The following is a 26,130-nucleotide window of genomic DNA, read 5'->3' on the forward strand; positions in this document are numbered from 1 at the left end:
ACAGCCATACGGCCCATACCAGTTTTCCCTAGTCCCTATTCTCACCCCACCCACCCTAAAAAGGCGTACTTTTAAGGTCCCGTGTTTTTTCCTTTTTTTATAAGAGGTCGCGTGTTTTTTTAAAACTGTAATTGAAAAATACAGATCATCCAAAATTACTGGAAAGTATAGGTGGACGGTCGAAATCATTACATATAGCGGAATTCTACTGGTTGGATGTCACATCATATGCTACAGCTTTAACATCATTGGACCACGTTATCAAATCTCGCAAATCCTTTTTCAATATCTATTTCACAGTTTAATGGGTAAGGACAAATTTAATGCTTTATAAAGGAAGTTGGATCCGTTACATGCCGACTCGTGGAAGGCCTATAGGCGACACTTGTCGATCAAGGCAGAGAGGAGAAGCAAAATTACACTCACACCAACGAAAAAAAAAAAAGAGAGAGGAATCGAAAAACCGGTAAGAATTTGCTCCATCACTGACTGTCTTGCTCTGCTTTTTTTTTTTTTCTTTTTCTTCTCTCTCGCTTTTTCTTCCTTTTTCGTGCGAAACGCTCTGCAAAATAAAAACGCATTGTGAGTTTGTTTTCGTGGAATTTGAAAAGATTTTTCTTTTTTTTTTTTCGAGTTTTCAACCTGTGTTGCCGTTTTGTTGTTTGATTCTTCATGTTTTGTTTATTTTCCTGGACTTTTTCGCTTCAAGTTCATTTTTGTTGTTATTTTTTTTCGCATGGTTAGTTGAATTGAGTAGTAGAATTGTATAAGGTTAGGATTTTTTTCGTGTGTATTTTTTCTAAAAATTGTATTTGATAGTTTCGTTTGAAACGATTTCTGGCTGTTGTGAGGTTATGGTTGTAAAACACTGAGACAATCAAATAATGACGAAGATCACAAGTTTATTTTTTATTTTCTTTTTTTCTTTGAATTTCTTTCTAAATCATCTGTAAATTTCCTGCTTCTCTGAAGTTTGGATTTCAACTCGCATGATACAAGAGAGGAACAAAGAATTAGTGGTTCCACTCGATCTCTCTTAGCTCGGTGGATATATGACATCTGTTAGTTAACAGTACTGGTTCATTCTATTTATTGAAAGGGATCTCAGATGAACTTCAAGAACGCTGGTGATGTACCACCACCGGAAGGCAGCGGCGGCAGTGGAAGGCTGTCGGGAAATTTCCTGTTGGCCAGACAGCCTTCCATCTACTCGTTAACCTTCGATGAGTTCCAGAACACCATGGGTGGCCTTGGCAAGGATTTTGGCTCCATGAACATGGACGAATTTCTCAAGAATATATGGACTGCTGAAGAGGCTCAAGCCATGGCCTCCTTTGGAGGGGCCGAAGGTGGGTTCCCTGGCGGGGGGCTGCAGAGGCAGGGTTCCTTAACTTTGCCTCGGACTCTCAGCCAGAAGACGGTTGATGAAGTCTGGAGAGACATATTTAAAGAAAGTAGTGGTGGCAAAGACGGAAATAGCAATGGGGGATCAAATTTGCAGCAGAGGCAGCAAACTTTAGGGGAGATGACTCTGGAAGAGTTCTTGGTCAAAGCAGGGATAGTAAGAGAAGATACTCAAGCAGCTGGACGACTGAATAATAGCGGATTCTGTGGGGAGATATCACGTTCCAATGACATTATCAGTCTAGCTCTTGGGTTTCCACAGCCGGGACGGACTAACGGAATCGTGTCTAATTGCGCCACTGAGAACATCAATGCGGTTCATACTCAGTCTCCTAGTCTAGCCATCAATACAAACGGGGTCGGATCTTGTCAGCCGTCGCAGCAGCAGCAGCAGCAACAGTACCTACAACGAATATTCCCAAAGCAACCCACGGTGGCTTATGCCTCCCCAATGCATTTAGGCAACACTAACCAGCTGTCTAGCTCTGCTATTAGGGGTGGAATTGCAGATTCAACGATGAATAACTCTTTTGGTCAGGGTGGAGGAATGGGCACTGTTGGTATAGGGGCTGGGGCTGTTACAGTTGCAACAGGATCTCCAGCAAACCAGTTATCCTCTGATGGACTTGGGAAGAGCAATGGCGATACACCTTCCTTGTCGCCAGTACCTTATCCATTTAAAGGAGGTCTTAGAGGAAGGAGATGCAGCGGAGCTGTGGAGAAGGTGGTGGAGCGGAGGCAGAGAAGAATGATTAAGAACAGAGAGTCAGCTGCAAGATCACGCGCTCGAAAGCAGGTGACTTCCTGAAAGTATCCAAAAACCTTTTTAGCTTATATTTATTCATATGCTCTCTCAGCATTTTCTCTGTTCTTTCAACTGTAGCTTAGATACGAGTATGTATAATGATGTGCATGTGGTGCTTATTTTTTACCTATATCGAATCACATGCCTATCTGCATGCGCTATTATTCACATTGGAAGAAGCTAGTAGTTTACTGATCAACCCTGAAGTAAATTTGCCATGAAGACAAAGTGACAAACCACTTGATAGGATGGAACAATCTTGCGCAACTTAGACTGTTCTAAAAGCCATTCTCAAGGCTAAACATTGAAAACTATAAGATTTTTGTCCGGAGAGACTTGACTATGTAGTTCAAACATAATACCTCAAAATTGGACACTCAACTGCAGAGGTCACCAGCATGCGATTTATTTAGGCTTGTCAGAAAGAGAACCTAAAGAAAGATGAGAGCGCACCATATGCAAAGCATCTTTTATGGAGTTTGGATTCTCTGATGACCAGTATCCACATCGCAATGAATATAAGTATTTAAAGTAGATTAAAGTTGTCATAATCCTCATGACCAAGGGCTTGCCAAAGAAGGGTTGTTTATTTTATATGAATTCAATAACTGAAGTTTTTGTTTGTGTGATTTAGTTATTTGAATGGATTGGAAATGTAGGTTTATTGTTCTCTGATTGTGAGATTTTGCATTCTATCCCTGTTTGTATGAAAAGAAATAGTATAAGTAGTGTTGACATTATTTAAAGATTCCATTTTTGTGTTATGTATCCAAAATAAATTACTTCAGAATAACTTTATTTTGTGCTTTCTTTTCCGGTCAAAAGTTGAACTTGCAATGTGAAACAACTTATTACATTCTTGTGTTTTTTGATGGATTAAATTTGCATTATATTTATTGTGCTTGTCTTAATGCTTGAAAGGATCTTCTACCTAATTTTTTCTTTTGGAGTAGGGCATTCAGTTAAAAAAATTCATGCTTGGTTAATCTAACAAGAAAATGATTAGGGGAGTCATATATCAGGTTCCACATAGATAACATAGATTTAGGGGGTGCTTGGTAATATGTATGATTATGTTTTTCTAAAATGAAACAACTGCCACATCAGCAAATCTTGTAGTGTTTTGTATTAAAAAACAAAATAACTGCATTGGCCCACTTGGAGCTGTCGATTCTGTGGCACAGCTTAATAGAGAATCCATGCCATCCTACCCTCAGTGCCTCTAATCATTGGCTTTACCCAATAGAACTCACACCTGGGCTCCAGCTATCCTAAGGGAAACTTTAAGGCTATGTTTGGTTTGAAGGAAAATGTAAGGAAAGGAAGGGAAATATAGGAAAACCTTTACAACCCTTGTATTGGTTTCCCTGTCTTTTCCTTCCTTTCCCTACCTTTTCCTTCAAACCAAACATAGCCTAAAGGGAACCAGCTATTAGACTGTTCAATTAGTCTTTTGCCCCTATACCTAAGTGAGACAAATGATTTTCACATCAATATCGCCACAGGCTTACCAATATGTATGATTCTGTTTTTTAAAACAAAACAAAACTGAACATCAGCAAAATCATGCAGTTGTTTTGTATTGAAAAACAAAACCATGCACATTGGCAAACCCCCCCTTAGAGTTCAGACCATTTCTGACATAAATGCCATTCAAGTGTGGGATAGTAACCTTGAAAGTTGGGGTTGAATCCATGCTTATGTGTCATTGTCTGGTGAAACTGTTCTACATGTCAATGTTGCTTTATCTATTACTAACAAGTAACCAAAGCTGTCTTACTAGAATCTTGTTGTGGCTCAACTTGCATTTGCTTAGACCATTAATTTTGCATTACTCTAATAAGAATCTAAACTTAATGAATAAGGTTTTATAACAATTAACAAAATAACTTAAAAGAGAATAAGTTTAGATAATTGTTAGTTATTTGAAAACACACATCCACTCCCCCTTCATTTGTCCACTTCCACATTCAGTACTCCACATGCACCTATGTAATAATAAAGGGAGGAATACACTTCTTTACTAACATGTAGATATTCTGATTAAATTATAGTATGAAGGTGCTGCACCTTGAGTAATTATGTGGAAAAGGAATTTTATTATGTTAAGAAACAATATTATAATGTAAAGCAGGTGCAATGATAATGTATGAAATAATATAAGTAGTTTTATAATGGCCAGATATAATACCACCATGTACACATGCATGTGTATCTAAACTTGGTCTACCATGTGTTGAGTGACTGAGTTTATAGTGCAAATGTTGGAGTAGTGGCATGTCCATCAGTTATAACATGACATTGAAATGCAAACCTGAACAGTGGAAATACCCATTCCATTCAGGCTATATTGCCCTAGTTCTAATTATGAATCATGTGCTTATGTGTTTTTCTTTTCTTTTCATTTTCTGCAACTGTCAGGCATATACCATGGAATTGGAAGCAGAAGTTGCAAAACTTAAAGATGAAAACCAAGAATTGCAGAAGAAACAGGTATTTTTTAATTGATGTAGTTGAATTTTTTGTATAGTTAGAAGATTAAAAAGTTTGGCTTATGCCAAACCCTGCTTGACCATACTTTAAATGTTGCAGGCGGAAATTATGCAAATGCAGAAAAATCAGGTTTATGGACCTTTCACTTATAGACTTAACTTTTTTTCTTCACATTAAGTAATCATGTTGTCATGTAAGTGGCACCATCACACTTCTGTCAATGAACAAATCATGTTGTCAAAGCCCTTATGGCTTTTGGCTATGTCTGCCAATGAACAAATCATGTCATCATGTAAGTAGCACCATCACATTTCCTTGTCTTTTTGAAGGAAACAATTATATGCCACCCCAATCATTCTTTGTTTTCTTTGGGCACAAAGTATGTAACAGAGCCCCACTCCCAACCAAAGAATTATGTAGCCATGGATCTACCACTGTAGAATAATGCCCTTCCAACTCCCATCCTAGCTAGACCACAATCAATTGGTTGGCCTCCATAGGAACTCATCTTTGAACAAGGGCATTCAATGTTAATCTCAGCTTATTCAAAGAAGGAAGGATGACAAAATATCTCTAATTTCACTAGGGTAATGAGTGAGATTCAACAGGCTAACCAACCATGATGTTCTTCGAGTGTCCTATCAAGCATACAGAGTTCATTGGGAGACAGACATATTAGTTGTTGGACCACAATTGATGTACAAGTTGGCACAACCAAGAATGCTTGTAGTCAATATTGCAAATGTACGTTAAATTACCTAAAATGCAGTGTCAATCAATTGAAAGAAGATTGTTGTTCGCAAGTTTTTTTGCATATTCTACTTGGCAAGGAAATCTCTTGGTGTCAAAGAGATTAATTACTAGGTTGTTCACTCTCCTAGCTTCATCCAGATTAAAGTTGCTTTGGCCATATCCAATATGGAGCAGAGCAAAGATACTGTTCGTGATCCCTGCATAACTAGGATTGACAAGGGACTAAAGTATCTTTTTGTGTTAATTGTCATTTTCCAGAATGATCCATATGAATTTTCCCTTGTTATCTCAGACTAATCATGTTTTTATGATGGGAGAAGTTGCTTCTTTTCCTCTTCAGCAACTCATAGTAAAAAAGAAAAAGATGTTGAAATTGTTGAATGATTCCTTGTTCTTTTCTTTTGCTGAAGGCCAGTAAAGTACACCGGCCTTCTATGTGATAAACAACCAAATATAGTTTTTTAAGGTGACAAAAAGAGGCCATAGTTTTGTGTCTGCAAGTAAAAAACCTTTCAGTCTTGCTCATGTGGCAATATGATCTTTAGTTGCTTTACCCTCCCACATGAAGAAACATCAATCTCGTGCCTTCTTTAACTAATTTTAATAGTGAGGCCAGTGGTTTTTTTTTTTTTTTTTTGCTTATCTGTTCTTCCCTGTTAATTTTGTTTTCTCGCAGGTTTTGGAGATGATAAATCAGCAACGGGGAAATAATAAAAAGCAATGCTTGAGGAGGACACAAACTGGTCCATGGTAGAGTAGAAGGATTGGATGGTCAAGAAATAACCTGTTGTGAGATGTTACATGGAGAACAGGTAGCTGTAAATATAGACAGGAGACAAGTATTTGTTGTAAATTATCGAGTTTAGTGCAGTATTATCATGCAGGGTAGGCTTTTCCCGTTAGTGTGATACGCTTGCTTCTCTTTTGATCATCAAAGGCAGGTAGGTTAGGGAGGCAAAATATGCAGTGCAGTAGGTAACGTTCGTTGTCTACTTGAGAAGATTCTGATATTCACCCCTTATCGAACCTTGGTTCTTCTAATTTCATTAATATGGTGCCTGGTCAATAATAACCTTGCATGTAGATTGTAGACCCACGAATTTTTATAATGCATCTTCACGACTTGCATTTTTATGTAAGAATGTTGAATTTAATGCATCTTTATGCAGTGTCATTCACTTTATCTTTTCAGTCTGTTTGGAACAAATTTCTACAGTTTTGAGGTTAAAAGCATTTGTAACGGTGTATTCTGCTGCTTGTGCCTTACTGTATCTGGGCTCATTCCATATTCCCACGTGCATGGAGAACTGGAGATTAAAGTGTTCAGACATGATCAATCAGATTGTCAGTTGAGCTGCATAAGCTTTGTAACACCATCTGTGCACACTTTTTGGTCGGGCTCGGGTTAGAGATGGCTATGTCCAAGTTTCCAGCCAAACTTTTGGCATGAGGAGAATAAATATTGACATAGTTAATTACATGTGTGCCCACTGACGAATATGAATTGCAGGGTCATATCATATTAATTCAATGAATTTGTAGTCCATACTGGGTTTCCCAGTACATCGATGGATATGGCTTTTGGCGGAAATGCCTTGTAATTTTGTAAACAGAGAGAGGGCGGAGAAAAGGAACAGTTGGAGACTTTCTGTGTTCCGTAGCAATCTGCGCTGATAGCTGCTAGATGGAAGATTCCAGGGTGTTTTTAATTAACACAACCAGTGCAGACTGTCAGACTGCCCAGCATTTTTCATCTGTATAGGGATGCTCTGTTACATACATCTTACATGGGTAAGATGGGTAACAACTAGGAAAAGGTTCTTTTCCAAGTGACCACTATTATATATATGACGCTCATGGTGGTTGGTTTTGATTAATTAGCGCACATAAAATAAAGGCTACTTATTTTGACAGAGAACAAAATGCCAATATCTATTTTCTTGCTGGTGGCATCTGAAACGTTTCAATACAAAAATATGTACATGCATAACATGTTTACTATGGTTACAGTAAAGCCACCATGCTACAGCATGGATTAACCCTACAAATGTTCCACGGAAGTAAATCTCAATTAAAAATCCATACGAAATTATGTAAGCAACATGGCAACAAATATACAGATATTCAACCGGCAAGCAAATGGAGGAGAAAATCAGGAGACCAATAAGCAACCCCAAACGCCCTTAACATTTTCGTTTCAAATGTGGGCCCCAGTCATTCACTCATTGTCTTATTCTACCATCACCATCAGCAGCAGAAGTTTCAATTCCCAACAAAGTATTAACTGAATAGAGATTTCCATCAGACAACTTGTGTTTAATTCGCGAGAATTCAATCTTAAGAGTGAAGGGAAAGCAGTTTCCTTGAATTGTAATCTTTATTTCATACTGGATTCAGTCCTCAGATTTGAGGCAGCGAAAGCTGATACGACCCTGACACTTGTATCAAACCAAGCAAGCTAGAAAAATGAGATCCATTGGGACCTCCAAACAACGATATAAGTTGGAACTTCTAGACCAAGGTTCTAGCAAGGGTATCTAGTAACCCTGGTGACATCAGGATTTAATCCCCGGCCTCTCCTCTCCTACAACCAGCTAGAGAACTGACCAACTGAGCCACAATAAGTTGGTTGGCCAACAACAAGTTGAACAAGGTCAAAATTGATTAGCAGAAACATAAATTCAAGAACCTTGGCTTCCAACTTCACATTTCTCTCTCTTATTTTAGTTTTCTACCTTAAAACTGGTAGAACTAACTCCACGGCCCCATAATACTCCCATGACTTGCCAATCATCTTAGAGCATCCAACACTTTGCTGCATTTTCTGTTTGTCAACCAGTTAATGCAACCTTGTCCAGATCGCTATCGGTGTCCATTATGAGCTCTAATTCTTCATGATGTTTCCTGAAACTAAAACATTTTTGCTTGTGATTTGTGATACGTGTAATCCAACTCTTCTTGGAAGTTTCCCATCTTTCCTTGCACTGTCTATCTCTTCCCTTGTAGATGACCAACTCTGCATACAATTTGGACGAGGGACTGTTCGTGGCCCGGCTGCGAGGCATCTCATGAGATAAAGGCTATTTAAGGTTCACTAATGAATCGACATGCTTCCTGCAAGCCGAAGAAAGATTTGAAGCTTTCATTTTGAGGCATAGCATAGAAGATGTAGAACAGAAGCATTAATATCAAATAAACAAAGAGAGAGATGGAACGTGAGCAGCTCCCAAAAATTATAACAAATCTAAATTAAAATTATAACAACAGGCCCCAGATAATGCGAACCCAAAGTTTTTGGGTTTGGGTGTGATCATTCTTGGCCTGTCCCAGCTCCATCAAGTCCGCAAAATTCTGGGTCAGGCTTGGGCCTAACACTTCAGACCCAGTTTGGAGCTGGCCTATAATATAATATAATATATGTTATTTAAATATATATAAATAATATAAAAATATTTATATATAAATACATATTTATATAATATTATAAATATAAATATGAAGTTAAGTTGAATTGGTCAAAATTTCAATCTTAACGCAACCCAAAGGTAAATCGTGTTCATACTTTTAAGCTCCAATCCTAACCCAAATTTCAACCTAATCTGACCCTGCAGGTTGGATTCCGGCTGACCCGACTCATGTTGCCCCTATGTATATTTCATTCACTATGATTTTGTCGAATATATATTTAGTTTTTCCAGTCAAATGTCATTTATCAAGGCTTACGGCTTGCCAAATCTATGTTATGTGAACAGAGATCTGTCTTGGGTTTCGTATAGTTCATAAAGGTTATATCCAAATCAGCATGTATTATGGTTATATAACATGTGTTTTTACACTAGATTATATTATATGAAGTTAGTGGTGGTAATTGGGCGAGTTGGGTTGAGTTTGGTTTGAGTTGAGTTTTAACCTAAATCATTTAATCCACCAATTCATTAATGATCCAGTTATATAAAATTAAATGGATTGGGTTCAACTCAAATCTGCTTTAACCTAATTTAACCTGCCCAATCCCATTAATCTAATATTTATGTACTTAAAACAAAAAACTAATTCATTTTTAACAAATAAGTTAGTCGTAGCTTGATGGTAATAGTAGTTGTTATTTACACAAGTGGTGAAGGTTTAAATCACATTACATGCATGTTACTTTTATACAAGCAGCAAAGCCATTTAACTATATTCGGGTTTCAGATTTGACGAACCACATAGGTTCAAACCGGTCATACCAACTTGAACTATCTAATTGGATTGTCTTCAAGGTAATCACATCAAGTTCAAGAGTGGTTGAACCGTTTAGATCTGGATCAGTCCAGTTGGACTAGACCCTACCTAAACCGATTCAGTTCGGTCGGGCCAGACCCCGACCAGGTAGGTTCAATCCAGTTGGACCAGATTGGATCGGTTCAATCAATGGTGGATGACTTGGGTCGGCTCATATCAGGTTTGTGCACGGGTTTGGGGTCAAACTAATTGGCCCGAAGCGGGTCAAAAGAAGTAAATCAGACTGAGCCGGATTCAGGTCGGGTTGAATGCATATCAACCAAACTAGACAATCCAAACCGGACAAAGTAAGCAGGGTGGTTTAGGGTTCGGGCCCTACCCGGTCCAACCCGTTTCGGATTCGGGTCGACCCGGATCGTCTTGTGTCAGTCGAGTTGGGTTGTGTGAATAATGGTTGGAACGAACGACCCAAACCAGGCAAAGCAAGTGGTAACGAGCCATCCTATTCGAGGACTATTTCTGATTTGGGTCGACCTGGATAGGTATATGTTGGATCGGGTTAGACCACGTTGAACTAGTCCAAACTTGGGTCAAATTGATTTGGATTTATATTGGGTGAAGTGTGTTGATTTAAGACAAAACTAAATTTAGTCAATAATTAATAGAAAATTAATGCATTAATTATAAATTATTTAATTCAAATGAAGAAAAAAAAAAAACTAAGGAATTAATACTAATGTTTGTAATGGTTAACCCAATGGTTATCCACAACCCAACCCATTTAAATGGGTGGATTGGGTGATGGGTTGATTAAACAACCCGTCAAGTAAATGAATAGGTTGGGCGGGTTAGATACTAGGTGGTCGTGTGGGTTTAGCGGATTGAGTGAAAAATTACTACTCCTGAAATAGATAATTACCACATATTCCAAATACACGACAAAGATGTACTGTGAAACGTTGTGAGAGACAGTTTTGTGGGAGGCTGTCTATTAACTGTTCGTACATTATTTTTTCTGGAGACTACTTGCATATTCAAGAAACATGCAGCATGGAATCAACAGTATTATTGAAGGAAAAGGTAGGGAAAAGAAGGGAATAGTAAAAAAACGTTTACAAATCATCTTTTCCTTCAAACCAATACAGCGTGCGTTAGGGTGTATTGAGGTGATGCATATTATTTCAAAAATTTGACCAATGGTTTTGTCATTAATTAATTCGATGGAGCTTTTTTTAATCTTATTCTTTCTGTTGCTTTGGTGGTAGTTAGTAAATGTAGTTGAGTAGATGATGGCATGTTTAAGATCTTTTATTGTGCTCAATGCACTATATTGTGTGTGATAATGTATTTTTCTGGTTTGCCAAACGCCATCTACGCCAGATTCTGACTGTCATTTAAGCTGTAATTTTGATGTACTGAAGAGCTGACACGGTTTCCCTGTCAGCTCCTTGGGGGAGGAGTAGTGGAGGACCTGATTATGCTAAATGACAGAGTTACAACATGAGGACCATGCTCAAGCCATGTGATGGGGTTTGGCTTCTAGCTTATACTTGATTTGGTTCATCCTGACATTTGGGGCGGGGGCGGTTTGTTTTTTTGTGTTTACTCCTCTGACACGTGTGGAACATGGTATTTATTTTCTCCTCGTTACTGCCAGAAGAGTTGCCTTCCACCGTGACCGTGGTCATATTCTTCTCAACCAATGTGAACCTCAACCATTTTGGCATGGCAGAAAGCTGTCTCCATCTACACTGCAGCCTCCGGTGGACACCGGTGGTGTATGTCTTACCGGTGTAATATTAATCTTTCCTCTTCTTCTAAGTATCCAATGGGCAATGATGACTCAAGTGAAGTAAAGTAGCACTCACTGTCACACTCACACATAAAAGGATATCAAAGCAGAAAATTGAAGCAATGAATGATCCATCCACTAGCTTAAAGCTGGGCCAAGGCTCCCCTCCTCCTCAGGAGAAAAATGGAGTCAATTTTCTAAGATAACAGTTTAATAGATATGGTATGAGATAATGTGAGGTGGATGTTCCACAAAACGACATGAGCTATAGGGTCGTCAGTCGTCAAGGGAAGTTGGGCTAATAAGTTTGGGTTTGAGTACGTGATAAAGATATTGTTGCAATAACGACGGGGCACGCATCCCTATTTGCAGTGAGATGAAGAAGATTCAAAACTCAGAAGGTTAGATGGTGGCCCTGGGTGGTGGGTAGTGCAGCACTAGTCTGAAATCCCGGGTGGTCACATTGCAATTCGACACAACCGATTTCTACTCTACCCTTTTTTCTGTCATCTATCTACCTACTACATACAACAAATATAAGCCAGCACATGGTCCTCAAACGATGGCCAGTAAGTTCGATCCACCCCATTATCATCCCTAATTTTCAAATCATTTTGTTTATGTGTTTGAATCTTTTTGCAGCTCTAACTTTAGGGGTACAATAAGGGCCAAATCAATAAAATATCCATTTGGTTGACAGCAATAGGGGTCTAGAATCTATGCATTCCAATTACAGGCAGACAAAATGGGATTTTGATTTCTATTTAGGCTCAATTTGAAAGAAATACAACAACATAAATTTGTAAGGTGCACATCCTTGTATTTATTTATACTGTACATCTTTAGATTTGTACTCTTTCCAAACTGAGTCTTATGGCGAAATATCCCATTCCACACGGCACACGAGGCTTGCAAACTGATTGATTTATCAACAAGTGATTAGCAGTGAGCTCTCTCGTGTTTGGGAACAATTTGCAGATCTCTTGTTTGCTATTCTGTTTCTTCAGTGTTGAGAGGCTTTTGTTGGGAAACCTTAGATTTTTTGTTAAAACCCTATTTTACATGTAGAAATAAAACAAACTGGATTAGCTAAATTAATAATTCAACTATCATGAAATATCAGAAAAACTTAGAACCAATCAACTGATATCACAAAAGAAGTGATCAATCAGGTGGTATCCATCAAATTCGGATATTTGATTGATCAAATCTCTTTCTATACCATATCTTTTCCATATCAGATTTTCCTTTAAATTAATTTACTTTTAACATTAATGCTGCTTGACTTCTGAAAGCTCACTGGGATGGCATATATGTAACTTTTGACAGTTTAGATGGTAAAGTGACACCATAGCGGGGGTTTTTAGGTTAAAATGTTAACAGGTTGGATTGGGTGTGAAGGGCTCGGTATAATTTGAGTTGAACAGTGAACATAACCATTTAATTTCATTTTTTAAAATAATTATCCCTTCTCTCCTAAAACCTCTCTATACTTCTAATTTATTGTTCTTAAAATTCTCATAAAGTCCTAATTCGGTCAATCCTAATATGTACTCTTAACCAATCCCCACTTCAAACTAAGACACGTCTCTCTCTCTCTCTTACACACACACACAAACTATTCAATCCATTTAACTAAAGCGATGTGCTTTCTTGGATCGGGTACGGTTTGGTTTTTGTTAATCTGACCCATTTACTTTGAACGGTATATTACCTATTGTTTATAATTAATAATTTTATTTATTTTATTATAAATTATACCAAAATAAATTAATTATTTTTATGATTAATTAAAAATTCCTAAACAATATTACTATTTTTAATAATTAATAATTTTTATTTTAATAATATCTTTGGGGTTAATTACTAATATTGTTGACAATTTACTAATAGTTTACCAAAATTAATTAATTATTTTTGGGACTAATTTAAAATACCAAAATATATTATTATTTTTAGTAATTAATATTAGTGATATAATAATAATTCACAACTAGTTAATTAGTGATATATTACCAACAAATTAATTAATTACAGTAATAATAAATTATTTTATTAATATTAAAATTTAAAAATTAATAATTGTTTCATGAATAATTAAATTGGTTATTTAATTAACTATTATTACTATTAATAATAGTAATATTTTTATAAATTAAAAATTATAAAATTTATTAATTCATAATTAATAATTATTAACTATAATTATAAATTTATTAATCATTTGTAAATATTAATTATAAAATTTAAAAATATTTATTAACTATTTTTGGTGAATTATTAAAAAATAACGTAAAATATTATTGTTATTAGTAATTAATATTACTTTTAGTAACTATAAATTAAAATTGGTGCTATTAATTACTAGTGGACCTTGCCATGCACAAGTTTTGTTAAAAGAATTTGAGGCAAAAAGAGTTAGGGGTGTATGTGTATCTTAGGTTGGGTGGGCCTAACTTGAGCCTAACCCAAGCTTTTGCACAAGTTGGGCTTGAGTTTTTGAACTTCAAGTTAGGTTTAGGACAAAAAACTTAAGGCTGACCTAAACTCATGTTGGGTTTGGGTTGAGGCCTCATGTAGCTTAAGCTCGACCTAGCCCAATTTGAGCTTGTGCCAACATATTATGATATACATATCTACACACTATCACTATGTTCTAATTGAAAATTGGGTTACAAAGCTCAATACACCTAAGCCCAAGTCCAACCCAAGATGTTAGGCTAAGCTTGGGTTGGACCTAAGTTGGTAAACTCAAGCCCGGGTTAGTAAATTATTAATAATTATTGTTATTTTATTTTTGTTATATATTAGTAAATTATTAGTAATTATTGAAAATTACCAGTAATTTTTCTCTTGCCAACCTAGGCCTAACCTGAGCTTTAACCCAACATCTTGAGCTAGGCTTGGGATTGGACGTATTGAGCTTTGTAGCCCAATTTCTAGGTAGAATATATTAATAATATGTAGATATGTATATCACAAAATGTTGTATAGGCTCAAATTGGTTGAATTAGGCTCGGGCTACCCAAGGCCTCAACCCAATCCCAACCTGAATTTAGGTTAGGCTTGAGTTTTTTGGCCTAAACCCAACTCGAAGTTGAAAATTCAAGCCCAACCTATACTAAATATTTGGTTGAGTTGGATCGGGCTGGGGTTAGGCTTACTCAAGTTGGATGATCCATGTCAAAATGTCTCTCCTTTGAGAGAAGCTATTTATCTATTTTTTCTATTATTTTATTTTTTCTATTTTCGTTTTTTTTAATATGAAAGATAATCATTATCTATTTTGATTAGATCAATAAAGTTATACACTATTATATATATATATATATATATATATATATATATATAGAGAGAGAGAGAGAGAGAGAGAGAGAGAGAGAGAGAGAAATAGAGTGTGTGGAAATATACAACATAATGAAGTAAAACATTAATAAACCAAATAATATAAATAGGTTGAGGTTAAACAATCAAACATTAAACAACCAAAATAAAAATATTATTTTAAAATTTATTAATTTGAAAATCCACTAAAGTTTCACTTAAAACTAATAAATATTAAAAACAATTCAATTCCACTTAAAAATCAAACTTAATAAACACTAATAAAAATAAGAAATTTAAATACAAAAAAATTAATTGATAGTTTTAATAATATTATGATTTAAACATGGGTTCGATATATTGCAAATAGAACCCGTATTTTAATGTTGTATTTTGTTTTATTTATTCTTTTTATTTTATTAGATATTTATATTAATATATTTTTAAGTAATTAATAATCTTGTTAAAATTAATAATTTTTATGAGTTGACACTTTACTATCTATGGTGCCCATAATACACAAGAGATAGAGGACCCATTAAAATGATATAAAAATAAAAAAATTAATGAAAACCATAATGTGTGATATACAATACAACATATTTTAACACATACAATAATAATAATAATAATAATAATAATAATAATAATAATAATAATAATAAATAAATAAATAAATATTACTAAAGTTAATAAAAACATTAAAATTTAGCAAGTTTTTACCTATCAACTATTCAAAGTTAAGAAATTAATAAAAATTAATTAATAATTTATAAATTAAAAAACTAAAATACATTTTAATTTTATTTAAATATAATAATAATAAGTAAAAAATTCTAAAAAAACAATAAAATAAAACATTTGCATTCCATATAAAAATATTTTCTTAGAGATGATCATTTATAACTTAACCCAACCTTAGGCTCAAGCAAATATTTTCTTCTAAGCTAGGTCTAGCTCAGATGGGTAGTGGGGCTATAAAATTAATAAAAAATTACTAAAAATTAAGAATTCAATAAAAATTTTGATAGGATAATTAAAATTAATAATAAAAAGTAACAAATCATTAATAATTTAGCATAACCTGATTAGATATTTAATTTTTTAACCTTAAGCAACTATTTTCTTTTGAGTTAAGTCTATCTCAAATATGCACCATGCCCACATAATGTGTGTAGTAAGGTTGTAAACGAATTAGGTTCAAATCAAATCCAATTACATCCACTTACAAAATTTCTAGATCTGCGTCAACATCTATATATTATTATGTTGGATTTTGAATTTTTAAAGTATAAGTGCATACATGTATAATTACACATAATATCTATGTGTATACATAATTATACTACATATATACAAAATAATATTTTTTATTAGATGTGGATTTTAATCAAATTGGATGGGGTTAAATCCACATCAAGTTGAACTATTAACCAGATGCAAGTTCCAAGTTCTAACATCCAAATATGGGATAATTGGATTTGGAGTCTAATTGGGTATCAAACTTTTGGTGTCCAATGACGGCCTAGCGGATAAGGCCCAAACTAAGCAACCCCTAATAAACTTAACTTAGAACTTATATGCATATATGGTAAATATTATTATATAATATTTAAATAATAAATTTTATATTAATATATATATAAATGTTATATATTTTTTATACTAAACAATAATTAAATAAAAAATTAATTTGTAAAAAAAGCATAGTTTCATAATTAACACGAGCAAGCTTGTAGGCCCAGATAAATATTATTACACTTAAGGTGTGGGTTGGACTAGGCTAGGCAACCTTAAAAATTTCTAATACTATCAAAATTACACTCAATGGGGGTATCCTATCCCTCATAGCTACTTTAACTTCTAAAAATAGTTAAAAACCCAAAAATAATGCATGCATGGGTTGCACTCAGTTTGATACAGTCTAATTATGAATGTTACGATGCATGTAATTTGGGTGGGTTAGATCAGGACGGGGACTATTTCAAGCCTAATCCAAAGTCTTAAACCTTAAGTTTGGGCTTAGATTAATTTAATTATGATTAAAAACATTAACTATAGATAAATTTAATTATGAATAAAGCTTAACTTTTTATATTTACTGATACTTAGATATTTTAAATATTCAAGTGATACTTATAAAAAAATTGAAACATTTAAGCATTGATAAAGAAAAAAATAAATAAAATAGGACACTAACAAATATTATGAAAAAATAATTAGCAATAATTTATTATTTTATTTAAAAATATTAATATAATTAATCTAAATAAAATTTAAATATTTTAAACCACATTGCATATTTGCATTATTTTGTTAATTATAAATTTTGATTATTTCATTTTCCTTCATAAATTCCGTGCATCGCACGCTCTTCATTAAGTCCATGTAAAAGATGACAAAAAGTCAAAGAAACCCATCAACTTCGGCCTCGAATCTGAATTCCGAAAGTGAAAAGTAGAAATACATGGTACGCAGAAAAAGCAACTCTTTATTACTTCTCCAGCTGTCCTGTCCACCCATGCCATTCATGTACATCGCGGTGACCGGGTAATATCTCCTGACCTTATATGTAAATCCTGGTTCTGGATACTGGACAGAGAGCTGAGCAGAGCAGATAATCCTCCCCTCAGTCTTAAGGCCCTCAGCTCAAACATGCTGCTATTTATGTTCTTTTTTATAGTTTCTACCTTATTCTTCAGGGCCAAAGGCAAGAGTTGAGAAGCATTTATCAATATTTATTTAATAGTTAATACAGCCACACTTCGCCCCAGAATTGTTATTCTTCAGTTTTTCACATCATGAATCTCTGAGCTGTAAATCTTTCTATTTTATCAAAAATATATAGAAAAAAAAAAAGAATTGTTATTTTACTTGTCGGGTCTGGATACCCGACTTTTTTGGTGGCTGTTTTTTTCCTTTTTATTTTTTTGGGTATTATTACCAAAAAGAGTCACATTACTGATTACACACAGACACAGTTACTACTTCCAGGCTTTACTCACTCAATTCACATTTTCTAGTCAAAAATACATATTAGAAAAGAAACCGTAATTTGCTTTCCTTTTCCAGCTCAGTTACAGACTTACGGTGATTCAGTGAACTTGTTTTTTTCTTCTTTCCTTCCTCAAATGACTTCAACAATTTTCTTACGCTAGATTGGAATCTAGTACGAATACTCGGGGCTTTGTACTGTAAGCAGACCAATCTGACACCAATCCACCGGTATAAGAGGTTTCCAATACTCTCCTTATCCTCTTATCGAATCTCGATACCATATAGAGAAAACAAAAAAGAGGTTTCCGATTAGGTTGCTAATAAAAAACTAAAAACACAAGAGTTACGACCGACTGAGCGAGAAGCCGAAAAATCATTGGATTTCGTCTAAAATACCCGCCATTGTACCGAATTTTCTGGTTAACAATAAAAGGAATCTCCCCTCTCCTCCCTCTCCCTCTCTCTCATCCTCTGATGTCTGTCTCTGTAATGAAAAAATTACAAGTAAATGAGAATGCTGGGGCTAGGATTTCAGGAGACGAAACCGGAGAGATCGGCTTGCCAGGGTCGGGATTACAGTCCCAATTCTGTGATTTTCACCCAAGAATCCAACTTAAGTCTCGTCTTTTCCGCTACCGGAAGTGTTGATCGTTGCTCCTTTGCGTCGGATGTTCACGATCACGAATCCTTCGTTTCCGAACTCTCCAAGGTAATCTCACTCCTCTCCACTTCTGTCTCTACTTGACATTTTATTTTTTTCCCTCCATCCGAGAATGCACGTTAATCTTTTTCTGCAACTTATGTACTTCTCTATTTTTTTCTGAGCCAAGTTTTGAGAAAAGCAAGGCTGCCTTCTATTTTTCATCTCCGAATGATCTATGCTATTTGGATCATCTGCGTTGAACTTGCAAGCATAACTTGAAGCTTTTTACTCATTTTCTCGTCTTTTTATTTTGGTATGTACTACCTTTTTTTTTCGTCTAAAACCACCTCTGTACTTCCTTCAACGAAGAATAGAAGCACTTGAATTGAACGTGAAAAACAGTGGTCCTCTTCGCTTCTTCGCTTTCTTTTTTCCCGCCTGTTGTCTTATATATGATTCTTTAGCTAGATTCATATTTCGAAATTTGAATAGAAAATGATAATAAGAAATGACCAGACCACTATAAAGATCAGAAAGGGGTTTTCAGCATTCAAAACTTTTATCAAAAAAAAAAGCATTCAATCTGGTAGTAATTATATGAGCTTCGACCATGCAACTTGAAATTTGAAATCCATCCACTCTTCAACTTTAGAATCTTTGTTTTGGTCCAGCATTTGGCGGGAAGTGATCTCCACGATAGTTCGAGTGGTCCAGATCTAAATCCGAAGAGGCCACTTACGGTACAGAAGAACAGCCATCCTGTCAGAAAAGGCGAAAGTGCAAAAGGTACCAATTGACTAGCATGGTTGTAATGAAAAAGGGGAACAAATAACAAGTAAATAGAGTAACATTTCAAATTTTCAGTCACTAACTCTAGCCTTCGTTTAGATACAGATCGACAAGAAGAGGAAGAAGAAATAGAGACAGATGACGATAATCAAATCCTAGATAGAGGAAAAGATTCTGATTCTTTCTCCACTGCTCTCATAGGTATCGAGTCCTGATTCTAACTTGTTTTTCCTCTCCGGGTTGTAAACACTATAACCAGTTTGTTTCCCAGAATGTCAGATCCGGCGACTCCAATCTGATCCTCTCACAACCGCAAAGAAACAAGGGAGGCAAAGGCCCTCCTCGTTAGATCTGAATAGTCGAGGAAGCGATGCCACCGGCTCTTCGCCAGGATTAGTAGGCATGAAGAAGAGCTCCGGTTCTTCTCGCAGATCTGGTACGTTTCCTAGCCCGGGGACGCCGAATTATAGGCATGGTAGTGTAGGGGTTCAGAAAGGTTGGAGCTCAGAACGAGTGCCGCTGCCGGTAAATGGCAGCAGGAGGTATGCTAGTGCTGCTCTGTTGCCTTTGAACAATGGAAGAACGTTGCCATCTAAATGGGAAGACGCAGAAAAGTGGATTTTCAGTCCAGTATCAGGAGATGGAGCTAGCCGGTCTTCAATGCCCCATCCTCAAAGGCGGCCCAAGTCCAAGAGTGGCCCGCTTGGCACACCGGGAATGGCTTTCTATTCGGCGTATTCGCCTGCAATGCCAATGTATGACGGCGGGAATTTTGGGAGTTTCATGGCGGGTTCCCCTTTCTCAACTGGAGTACTAATTGCAGATTGTCCATCTGGTCGATCTGGTGGTGGTGGTGGTCGTGATGGTGCTTCTGGCCGAGGCTCTCTCCATGCGCAGACGGAGCCCTGTATTGCGCGTTCCGCTAGCGTGCACGGGTGGTCGGATGTGTTGGCTCAGTCTTCGACGACCGGCTTACAAGGTAATGATTCATGGCCATTGATTCCTTCATTATCTTTAGAGTGTCGGTATTCGGTTCTAAAGTCTAACTTTCTTGGGATGGACGTCTTTCTATACTTCATTACTCTGCAACTCTTACCAAAAAAAAAAAAACAAAATCGGAGTTGAACGGAAGAAATAGGCTTTTTTTTATTTTTTATTCATAACAGAAGAAATAGTTTTTTTCAGTTTGATGATCACCCTAGTTTACAATGGAACCATCTTGATAAATTTGAATTAAAATGGATTGTCAAAGACCAACTTAGTAAATGCTTACTTAGTTGGACCAAATCCCATACTATATCAATGTCTAAATGAGGCAAATCAAACTGTCACATTTCTGGACCAATGCTTGAATATACCTAATTAAAATTCAAAACATATCGAACCACTTGTCGGCATTTAATAGGATGTCATACGAAAAAGGTCAACAGATGCTCTCAACTGCTAGGCGCTACTCTCTTTCTGTAATTTTAGCAGAGAAGTACAGAAAGGCTTATTGCAGAATTCTGATTTTCATTGCAGATCTACAACATTTCAAAAGGTCAATTACCCTCACCCTATGTGTCAATACCGCCCCTGAATTGACATCAATTCCGAACTGGCTCCAACTGTACTTTGTGCCTATGAATTCTGACCCTGGGTTGAACCGTCATTATCCCTAATTTTAACATAAATTTGGTATAAATAGAGATCTTAACAAAGTAGCTCGTACCGACAGCTCAAAAGAGTTCCATCCTCGTCAACTTTGTTGGGAACTTTCCCGGACTAGCTTTATGATATCTTGAAGGATGATCCTTAGTTTTATTTTAGCTTCTCCTCTCGTTACTGAGTAACAGGTTCATTTAGTTTTTTTCTTGCTGTTTAGCCTAGTTTTTCTCTTGCCGGTTTCTGGTTGGCCTTGTTTCTTCACCATATTTTGTTTTAAATGAAAAAAAAAAACATTGTTTTCACTAAACAGACAGAATTAACTAATTAAGGTTAATTAGACTACGCTACGGTGCTTTAGGACTTCTCTATTAATGTTACACTAAGGCCTCGTTTGTTGCAAATTGCCGGACGTCCTTGTCAATTTACTGTTGTCATGTGAACATTTAATCCTTGTCAATTTATTATGACATAAATTCGATTGAGGACCTATAAGAGTGGAAAATTTTGCAAAGGCACATCAAGCAAGAGTCCGAGATATATGCTTGGACAAATTAGGTTAAAGCCATATACCTTTTGACTTTATATTGGTATTTCACTTTATCTTATATTCGTATGTTGCTTTTATTTGGCATTGGGACGTACTGTTCAATTAATTTATGCACAGTTAAATGTAAATAGTTAATCATTCTAAAGATCCAAACAAGTGCTTTTAGTATATCAAACTCTTATATTCTTACTTTTTCATCTCTGATAATAATTGGTTCCATTGAATCACCTCCAGATGAGAAACTTGATGGCACCAAGGATGCAGCAACCATGATATCTCGTTCTGTTTCAAGAAGGGATGTGGCAACCCAGATGAGCCCTGAGAGTAGCACCCAATCATCACCAAATGGTAGGCCTTCTTTCTCTCCCTCACCTCCTCCACTCCTTCCAATTGTGGAGCTGCGGGACCGCCATTCCTTTAAATCAGAAATCAGGGACGTGCAAGTAGATGAACGGGTCACTGTGGCAAGGTGGTCTAAGAAACATGGCGCCCGAGTGCCTGAAAAGGGTTCAGCAAATGTTGAGGAATGGAACAAGAAAGCCACAGAAACTCAGCCTTCAGCTTGGGAAGTTGCTGAGACAGCAAAATGCCTATCAAAGTATATAACTTCTTTTTAATTTTATTTCCCAAAAAGAAATTATGTTTATGAATGAAATGATTGAACAAGATGAAAATATCTATTTATCATGCAGGTGTAGAAGAGAGGAAGCCAAGATCACTGCGTGGGAGAACTTGCAGAAAGCAAAAGCTGAAGCAGCAATACGGAAACTAGAGGTCCCCTTTCATACTTCTAATATCTATCATTTATTTCATCCTTTTACAATAGGGCAGGGGCCATTACTTTGGTGTACTACTAGTAAAACCTCAGGCTAACAAGCCTGAAAAACATGGGTTCGAATCTGAGAGCACCCACTTAGTGCAAAAACATGCCAAGGTTAGGTCTGTTCCACCATTCCATTCTATTTAATGTCATATCCATAATCTATTATTTGTACATTGACAATTCTAGATGATAATAATGATACTAATAATATATTCTAAATTTTATGTATTTTTTATTTTTTTATTCTTATTTTTGTTTTTTTTTTAATCAGATGCAAATTGTAAAATCTAAATCTGATTAGATAAATACATCATCCAAATATGTGATAATCGGATCAAATTGTGAAGTTTCAAGTATCATTGTCAGGCCTACCTACTTGGCTAGACCCTTCTTTTTGTAATGTTTTATCTTTTCGGTGTATCTTTTTTTCTTGTTCGTTTATCAAAAAAATATAAGATTTAAATAGAGGGAATTGAATGAGGTGAAAAGTAGTAGTTCAATTTATAATTTAAACCTTATAATTAAACAGTGACTAAATTCAAAAATGAGTATGTATTTTAGTCAAAAGAAAGTGGGACTATCTTATTCATATTTTTAATATTAGTGTAAATATAGAATTATAGACGTGTTGAATTTTTTTTTTTTTGTATTTTTGTGTGTAAAAATAATTCTGATATGTGACACTTTCTTTTTGTTTAATATGATATTATGCATGTGCCTGAATTTTTTTTAATTTATGTATATTTTTTTCATTTTTATATTTTATTAATTATTTATGACATTAAAGGTTAACACATTTAATCCAAAAGTTGAACTATTTATTACTAATTTTTATATTTCATTTTTGGCTAGTTCTAAATTATGTATTTCGTTTTCACTACCAATGAAAATAATTCTTGTTTATTACATTTATTTTTTTTATTTTGATTAATAAAAATATCAAAATGTGTCTATTTTTTATATTTTTCTATATTTATTTCTAATTTAAATTTTTTATTACTTAAGTATGACTTCATTGGTTGATCAACTTGATTCAGATGATTGAATTACTTAGTCACCATTTGGATAAAGAATGGTTTTGTTTTTGAGTTAGTTTTAAAGTATATGGGTTTATAATGTTATAAATATTGGCACAGATCTAATTTGTAGCATTTATTAGTGAAAAATAATTTAAATATTAGATTTAATAAGAGAATGAGATTTAATACCTTAAGTATAAGACTTAATGAGAGGAGATTAAATGAGATGAAAAGTAATAATTGAAGTTATATTTTCAATCCTTACAATTAGAGATGGACTAAATACATAAATATGGACATTTTAATAGCCATAAAACTGTCATTTATAATAAAATGACTTTTATACTTTTTTTCAAACAAATAAATAGAGGGTAATTTTAGTTTAAAAAATTTTCACACTGCATCCACACTTTTATATATAGTATAGATATTGTGTATGCACATGATAAACCATTTTAATGTACTTTTCCTTATTTTACCATCTGTTGTGGTTTCTCACAAATATACTCTTTTGTAATCCTGTCTTTTCTAGCTTTTCAAGCCATTCATTGCATATTTGCGTTTTTGCTACATTCATGTTTTGGTCTTTGCTACACTTTTGTTTTAGACTTTTAGTCTCTTATAATCCTGTTCATGGGTCGGAAAAGCTATAAAATTTTATAATCCTGTTCACAGACCTAAAATTTTTCCATTATTAAAGGAAGAATATTTTATTTTTGGACTACTGAAAACCCTTTTTGGTGAAGGTCCCATTTTTCCAGCTAGATAGAGATGAGATAGCCAATCAAAACCATAATTCTTCAACCCCTCAAGCCTTATATAGGTTTTCTTGTCTTTCCCTTCCTTTCTCTACCTATTCCTTCAAATCAAGCATAGCCTTAATGTTCCATGGGTTCTTATGAAGGGGCCAATTTCTCTTATAGGTGTTCTTAAGGCTTGAAATACGTGGGATCTAGAGAAACCGATAATTAAAAATAAGTTAAGCAGAAAATATTTATGCTAGAAATATATCTCCTATTATTCATGCGAGACAAGGCATTAGTGTTTGTTGCTTTTAATATTCTGATACTTAGGTTTAATTAACTTTGATCCAGATGAAACTTGAGAAGAAACGATCATCTTCAATGGATAAGATAATGAGCAAGCTGAGATTGGCCCAGAAGAAAGCACATGAGATGAGGAGCTCAGTAGCAGCCAACCAGGCCCATCTGGTAGCCAGGACTTCCAGTAAAGTTGTATCCTTCCGTAAGGCTGGGCAGATTGGATCTTTGAGTGGCTGCTTCACCTGCCATGCGTTCTAGAAAAGTATCCGTTTTCCCATTGATTCATCTTCACTATCTTGAGTACCTGGTGAGCTCTATTTCCCTAGTGTGTGATATAAAAATATCACCCCCTCCCCTCTCACACACATACGCACGTATACAATTTGTTAATTTGATAATGCAAACATCACAGAAATATTAGATTTTTTTTTCTTTTTCTCGACATAGCAAATAGTAAGTTTGTATATCCAGTATTGTTAGGTGTCTGCACTTAGACACACCCAAAGAAAACGAAAAGAAATATATAGATATCCTAACTTGTACGCAAGAGAAATTTTCAGTAGAGGACCATTAGGAGGGAAGAAACAGATGTAATTAACAACCTATGACCACCGTTGTCTTAACCTTTGCTTTCTGACTGCCAAATATACTCCACCACCCAAGCATGGGGAGCCAAGTTATTGCGGTGACTCATTTGATTCCTGGCTGAGCCAATTTTTATTGGTTCCTACCCATGACCTATATAAAAATGCATAAGCTGGTATAATGAGTTCAATTTCAAACAAATTAATAAAAAATGTTTTCTAATTAAGAGATGATTGACAACATGATTTAACTCAGCCTCAATCATCATAAAAACAAATAAAACTTAAAGCCCTAGGGATAGAGGAAAATTCCGCCTACTTTTGCTACATGGACAAATTCTATGGCCAATTTGAACTTTTCATAAGATAGGGAATCCTTTGATATGTCTCCATACCATGGTTTTCAAACTGTTATTGACCTGGATGGTTGAATCATTCAGCCCAGGCAACTGGTTCCATAATCCATTTCACCCTTGAACTGTTCTTTTGCCCAAAAATGTTGATTTGGTCAGTGACCTGTTGATTCAGGCGGTCATCTCGTTTGACCCAGATAATAGATTTTGGCTGTTACTTTTTTTTTTTTTAAATTGCAACTAGCTGAAGCTGATCTCCTGTGGGTTACCAAAAAATTCAAAACATGGCAATATTTTTGTCTCATAGCATGTATTCGGGATATGCTCATACAAAAGGATGAGTATAAATTGGGCACATCCCCTTCATAAAAAAAAAAAAACTGGATGTGCACTTAATAAAATTCTACATTGTAAACTGATTCCCCAAATCAACTCCATGACTAACAAGTCAACTTCAAACCGAATGAATGAAAAATCTGATTCGGCAAATTATGCTAACCAAGACATCATTTTTGTTAGGCATGCTTTCTTACATGATCAAAATTCTTGCATCATTTACAGTCAACTGATCCATGTTTTTTATTGACGACCACGTACAGAGGACTCCAAGCATGGAAAGACAAGTAAACAACAATGGAGTAAGTAGGGGAAAAAAGTTTACAATTTCAGCAATAGCCAATAGGTAGTGCCAATCAGTTTTGCAGTGGCTGGAAAGGCGGGTGTTTCCAAATAGATGTCAGAATGTTCTCTACATTCATTTCATGGGGGATGTGATCCATTACGGGAATTCCAATAATAGCGTATGAATTCATGTATGTAGCTCGCACTTGAGATTTATCAACCATCATAAATGGAAATTCTGATCGTCGGGCTGTGGAGCCCTCCTCTAA

General features: G+C 35.3%; 2 protein-coding genes across 8 annotated transcripts; both read left to right on the forward strand.

The window, feature by feature from the left end:
• The first annotated feature begins 344 nt into the window (after window positions 1-344).
• Window positions 345-6,638, forward strand: LOC148877164 (ABSCISIC ACID-INSENSITIVE 5-like protein 5). Of its 6 annotated transcripts, none has more exons than XM_088982129.1 (5): window positions 345-466; window positions 973-2,200; window positions 4,631-4,702; window positions 4,802-4,831; window positions 6,132-6,638. In XM_088982129.1, the coding sequence occupies exons 2-5, from the start codon at window positions 1,109-1,111 to the stop codon at window positions 6,207-6,209; spliced, it is 1,272 nt and encodes a 423-aa protein (XP_088838255.1). In that variant the 5' UTR covers window positions 345-466; window positions 973-1,108; the 3' UTR covers window positions 6,210-6,638. The 6 variants fall into 6 exon arrangements, with proteins under 6 accessions (XP_088838255.1, XP_088838280.1, XP_088838263.1 ...); XM_088982137.1 differs by having other exon boundaries at window positions 348-466; window positions 1,100-2,200; XM_088982146.1 differs by having other exon boundaries at window positions 365-466; window positions 1,109-2,200.
• An 11,257-nt stretch (window positions 6,639-17,895) lies between these two features.
• LOC148877165 (uncharacterized) lies at window positions 17,896-26,130 on the forward strand. 2 transcript variants are annotated; one of them, XM_088982113.1, is made up of 8 exons: window positions 17,896-18,501; window positions 19,107-19,221; window positions 19,324-19,425; window positions 19,496-20,203; window positions 21,653-22,016; window positions 22,111-22,192; window positions 24,355-24,610; window positions 25,840-26,130. In XM_088982113.1, the coding sequence occupies exons 1-7, from the start codon at window positions 18,301-18,303 to the stop codon at window positions 24,559-24,561; spliced, it is 1,779 nt and encodes a 592-aa protein (XP_088838239.1). In that variant the 5' UTR covers window positions 17,896-18,300; the 3' UTR covers window positions 24,562-24,610; window positions 25,840-26,130. The 2 variants fall into 2 exon arrangements, with proteins under 2 accessions (XP_088838239.1, XP_088838246.1); XM_088982120.1 differs by having other exon boundaries at window positions 18,052-18,501; window positions 19,330-19,425.

This window comes from Nelumbo lutea, chromosome 1, assembly GCF_056320005.1.
Source record: "Nelumbo lutea isolate HS-2025 chromosome 1, American lotus-T2T, whole genome shotgun sequence".
Lineage (NCBI taxonomy): Eukaryota > Viridiplantae > Streptophyta > Magnoliopsida > Proteales > Nelumbonaceae > Nelumbo > Nelumbo lutea.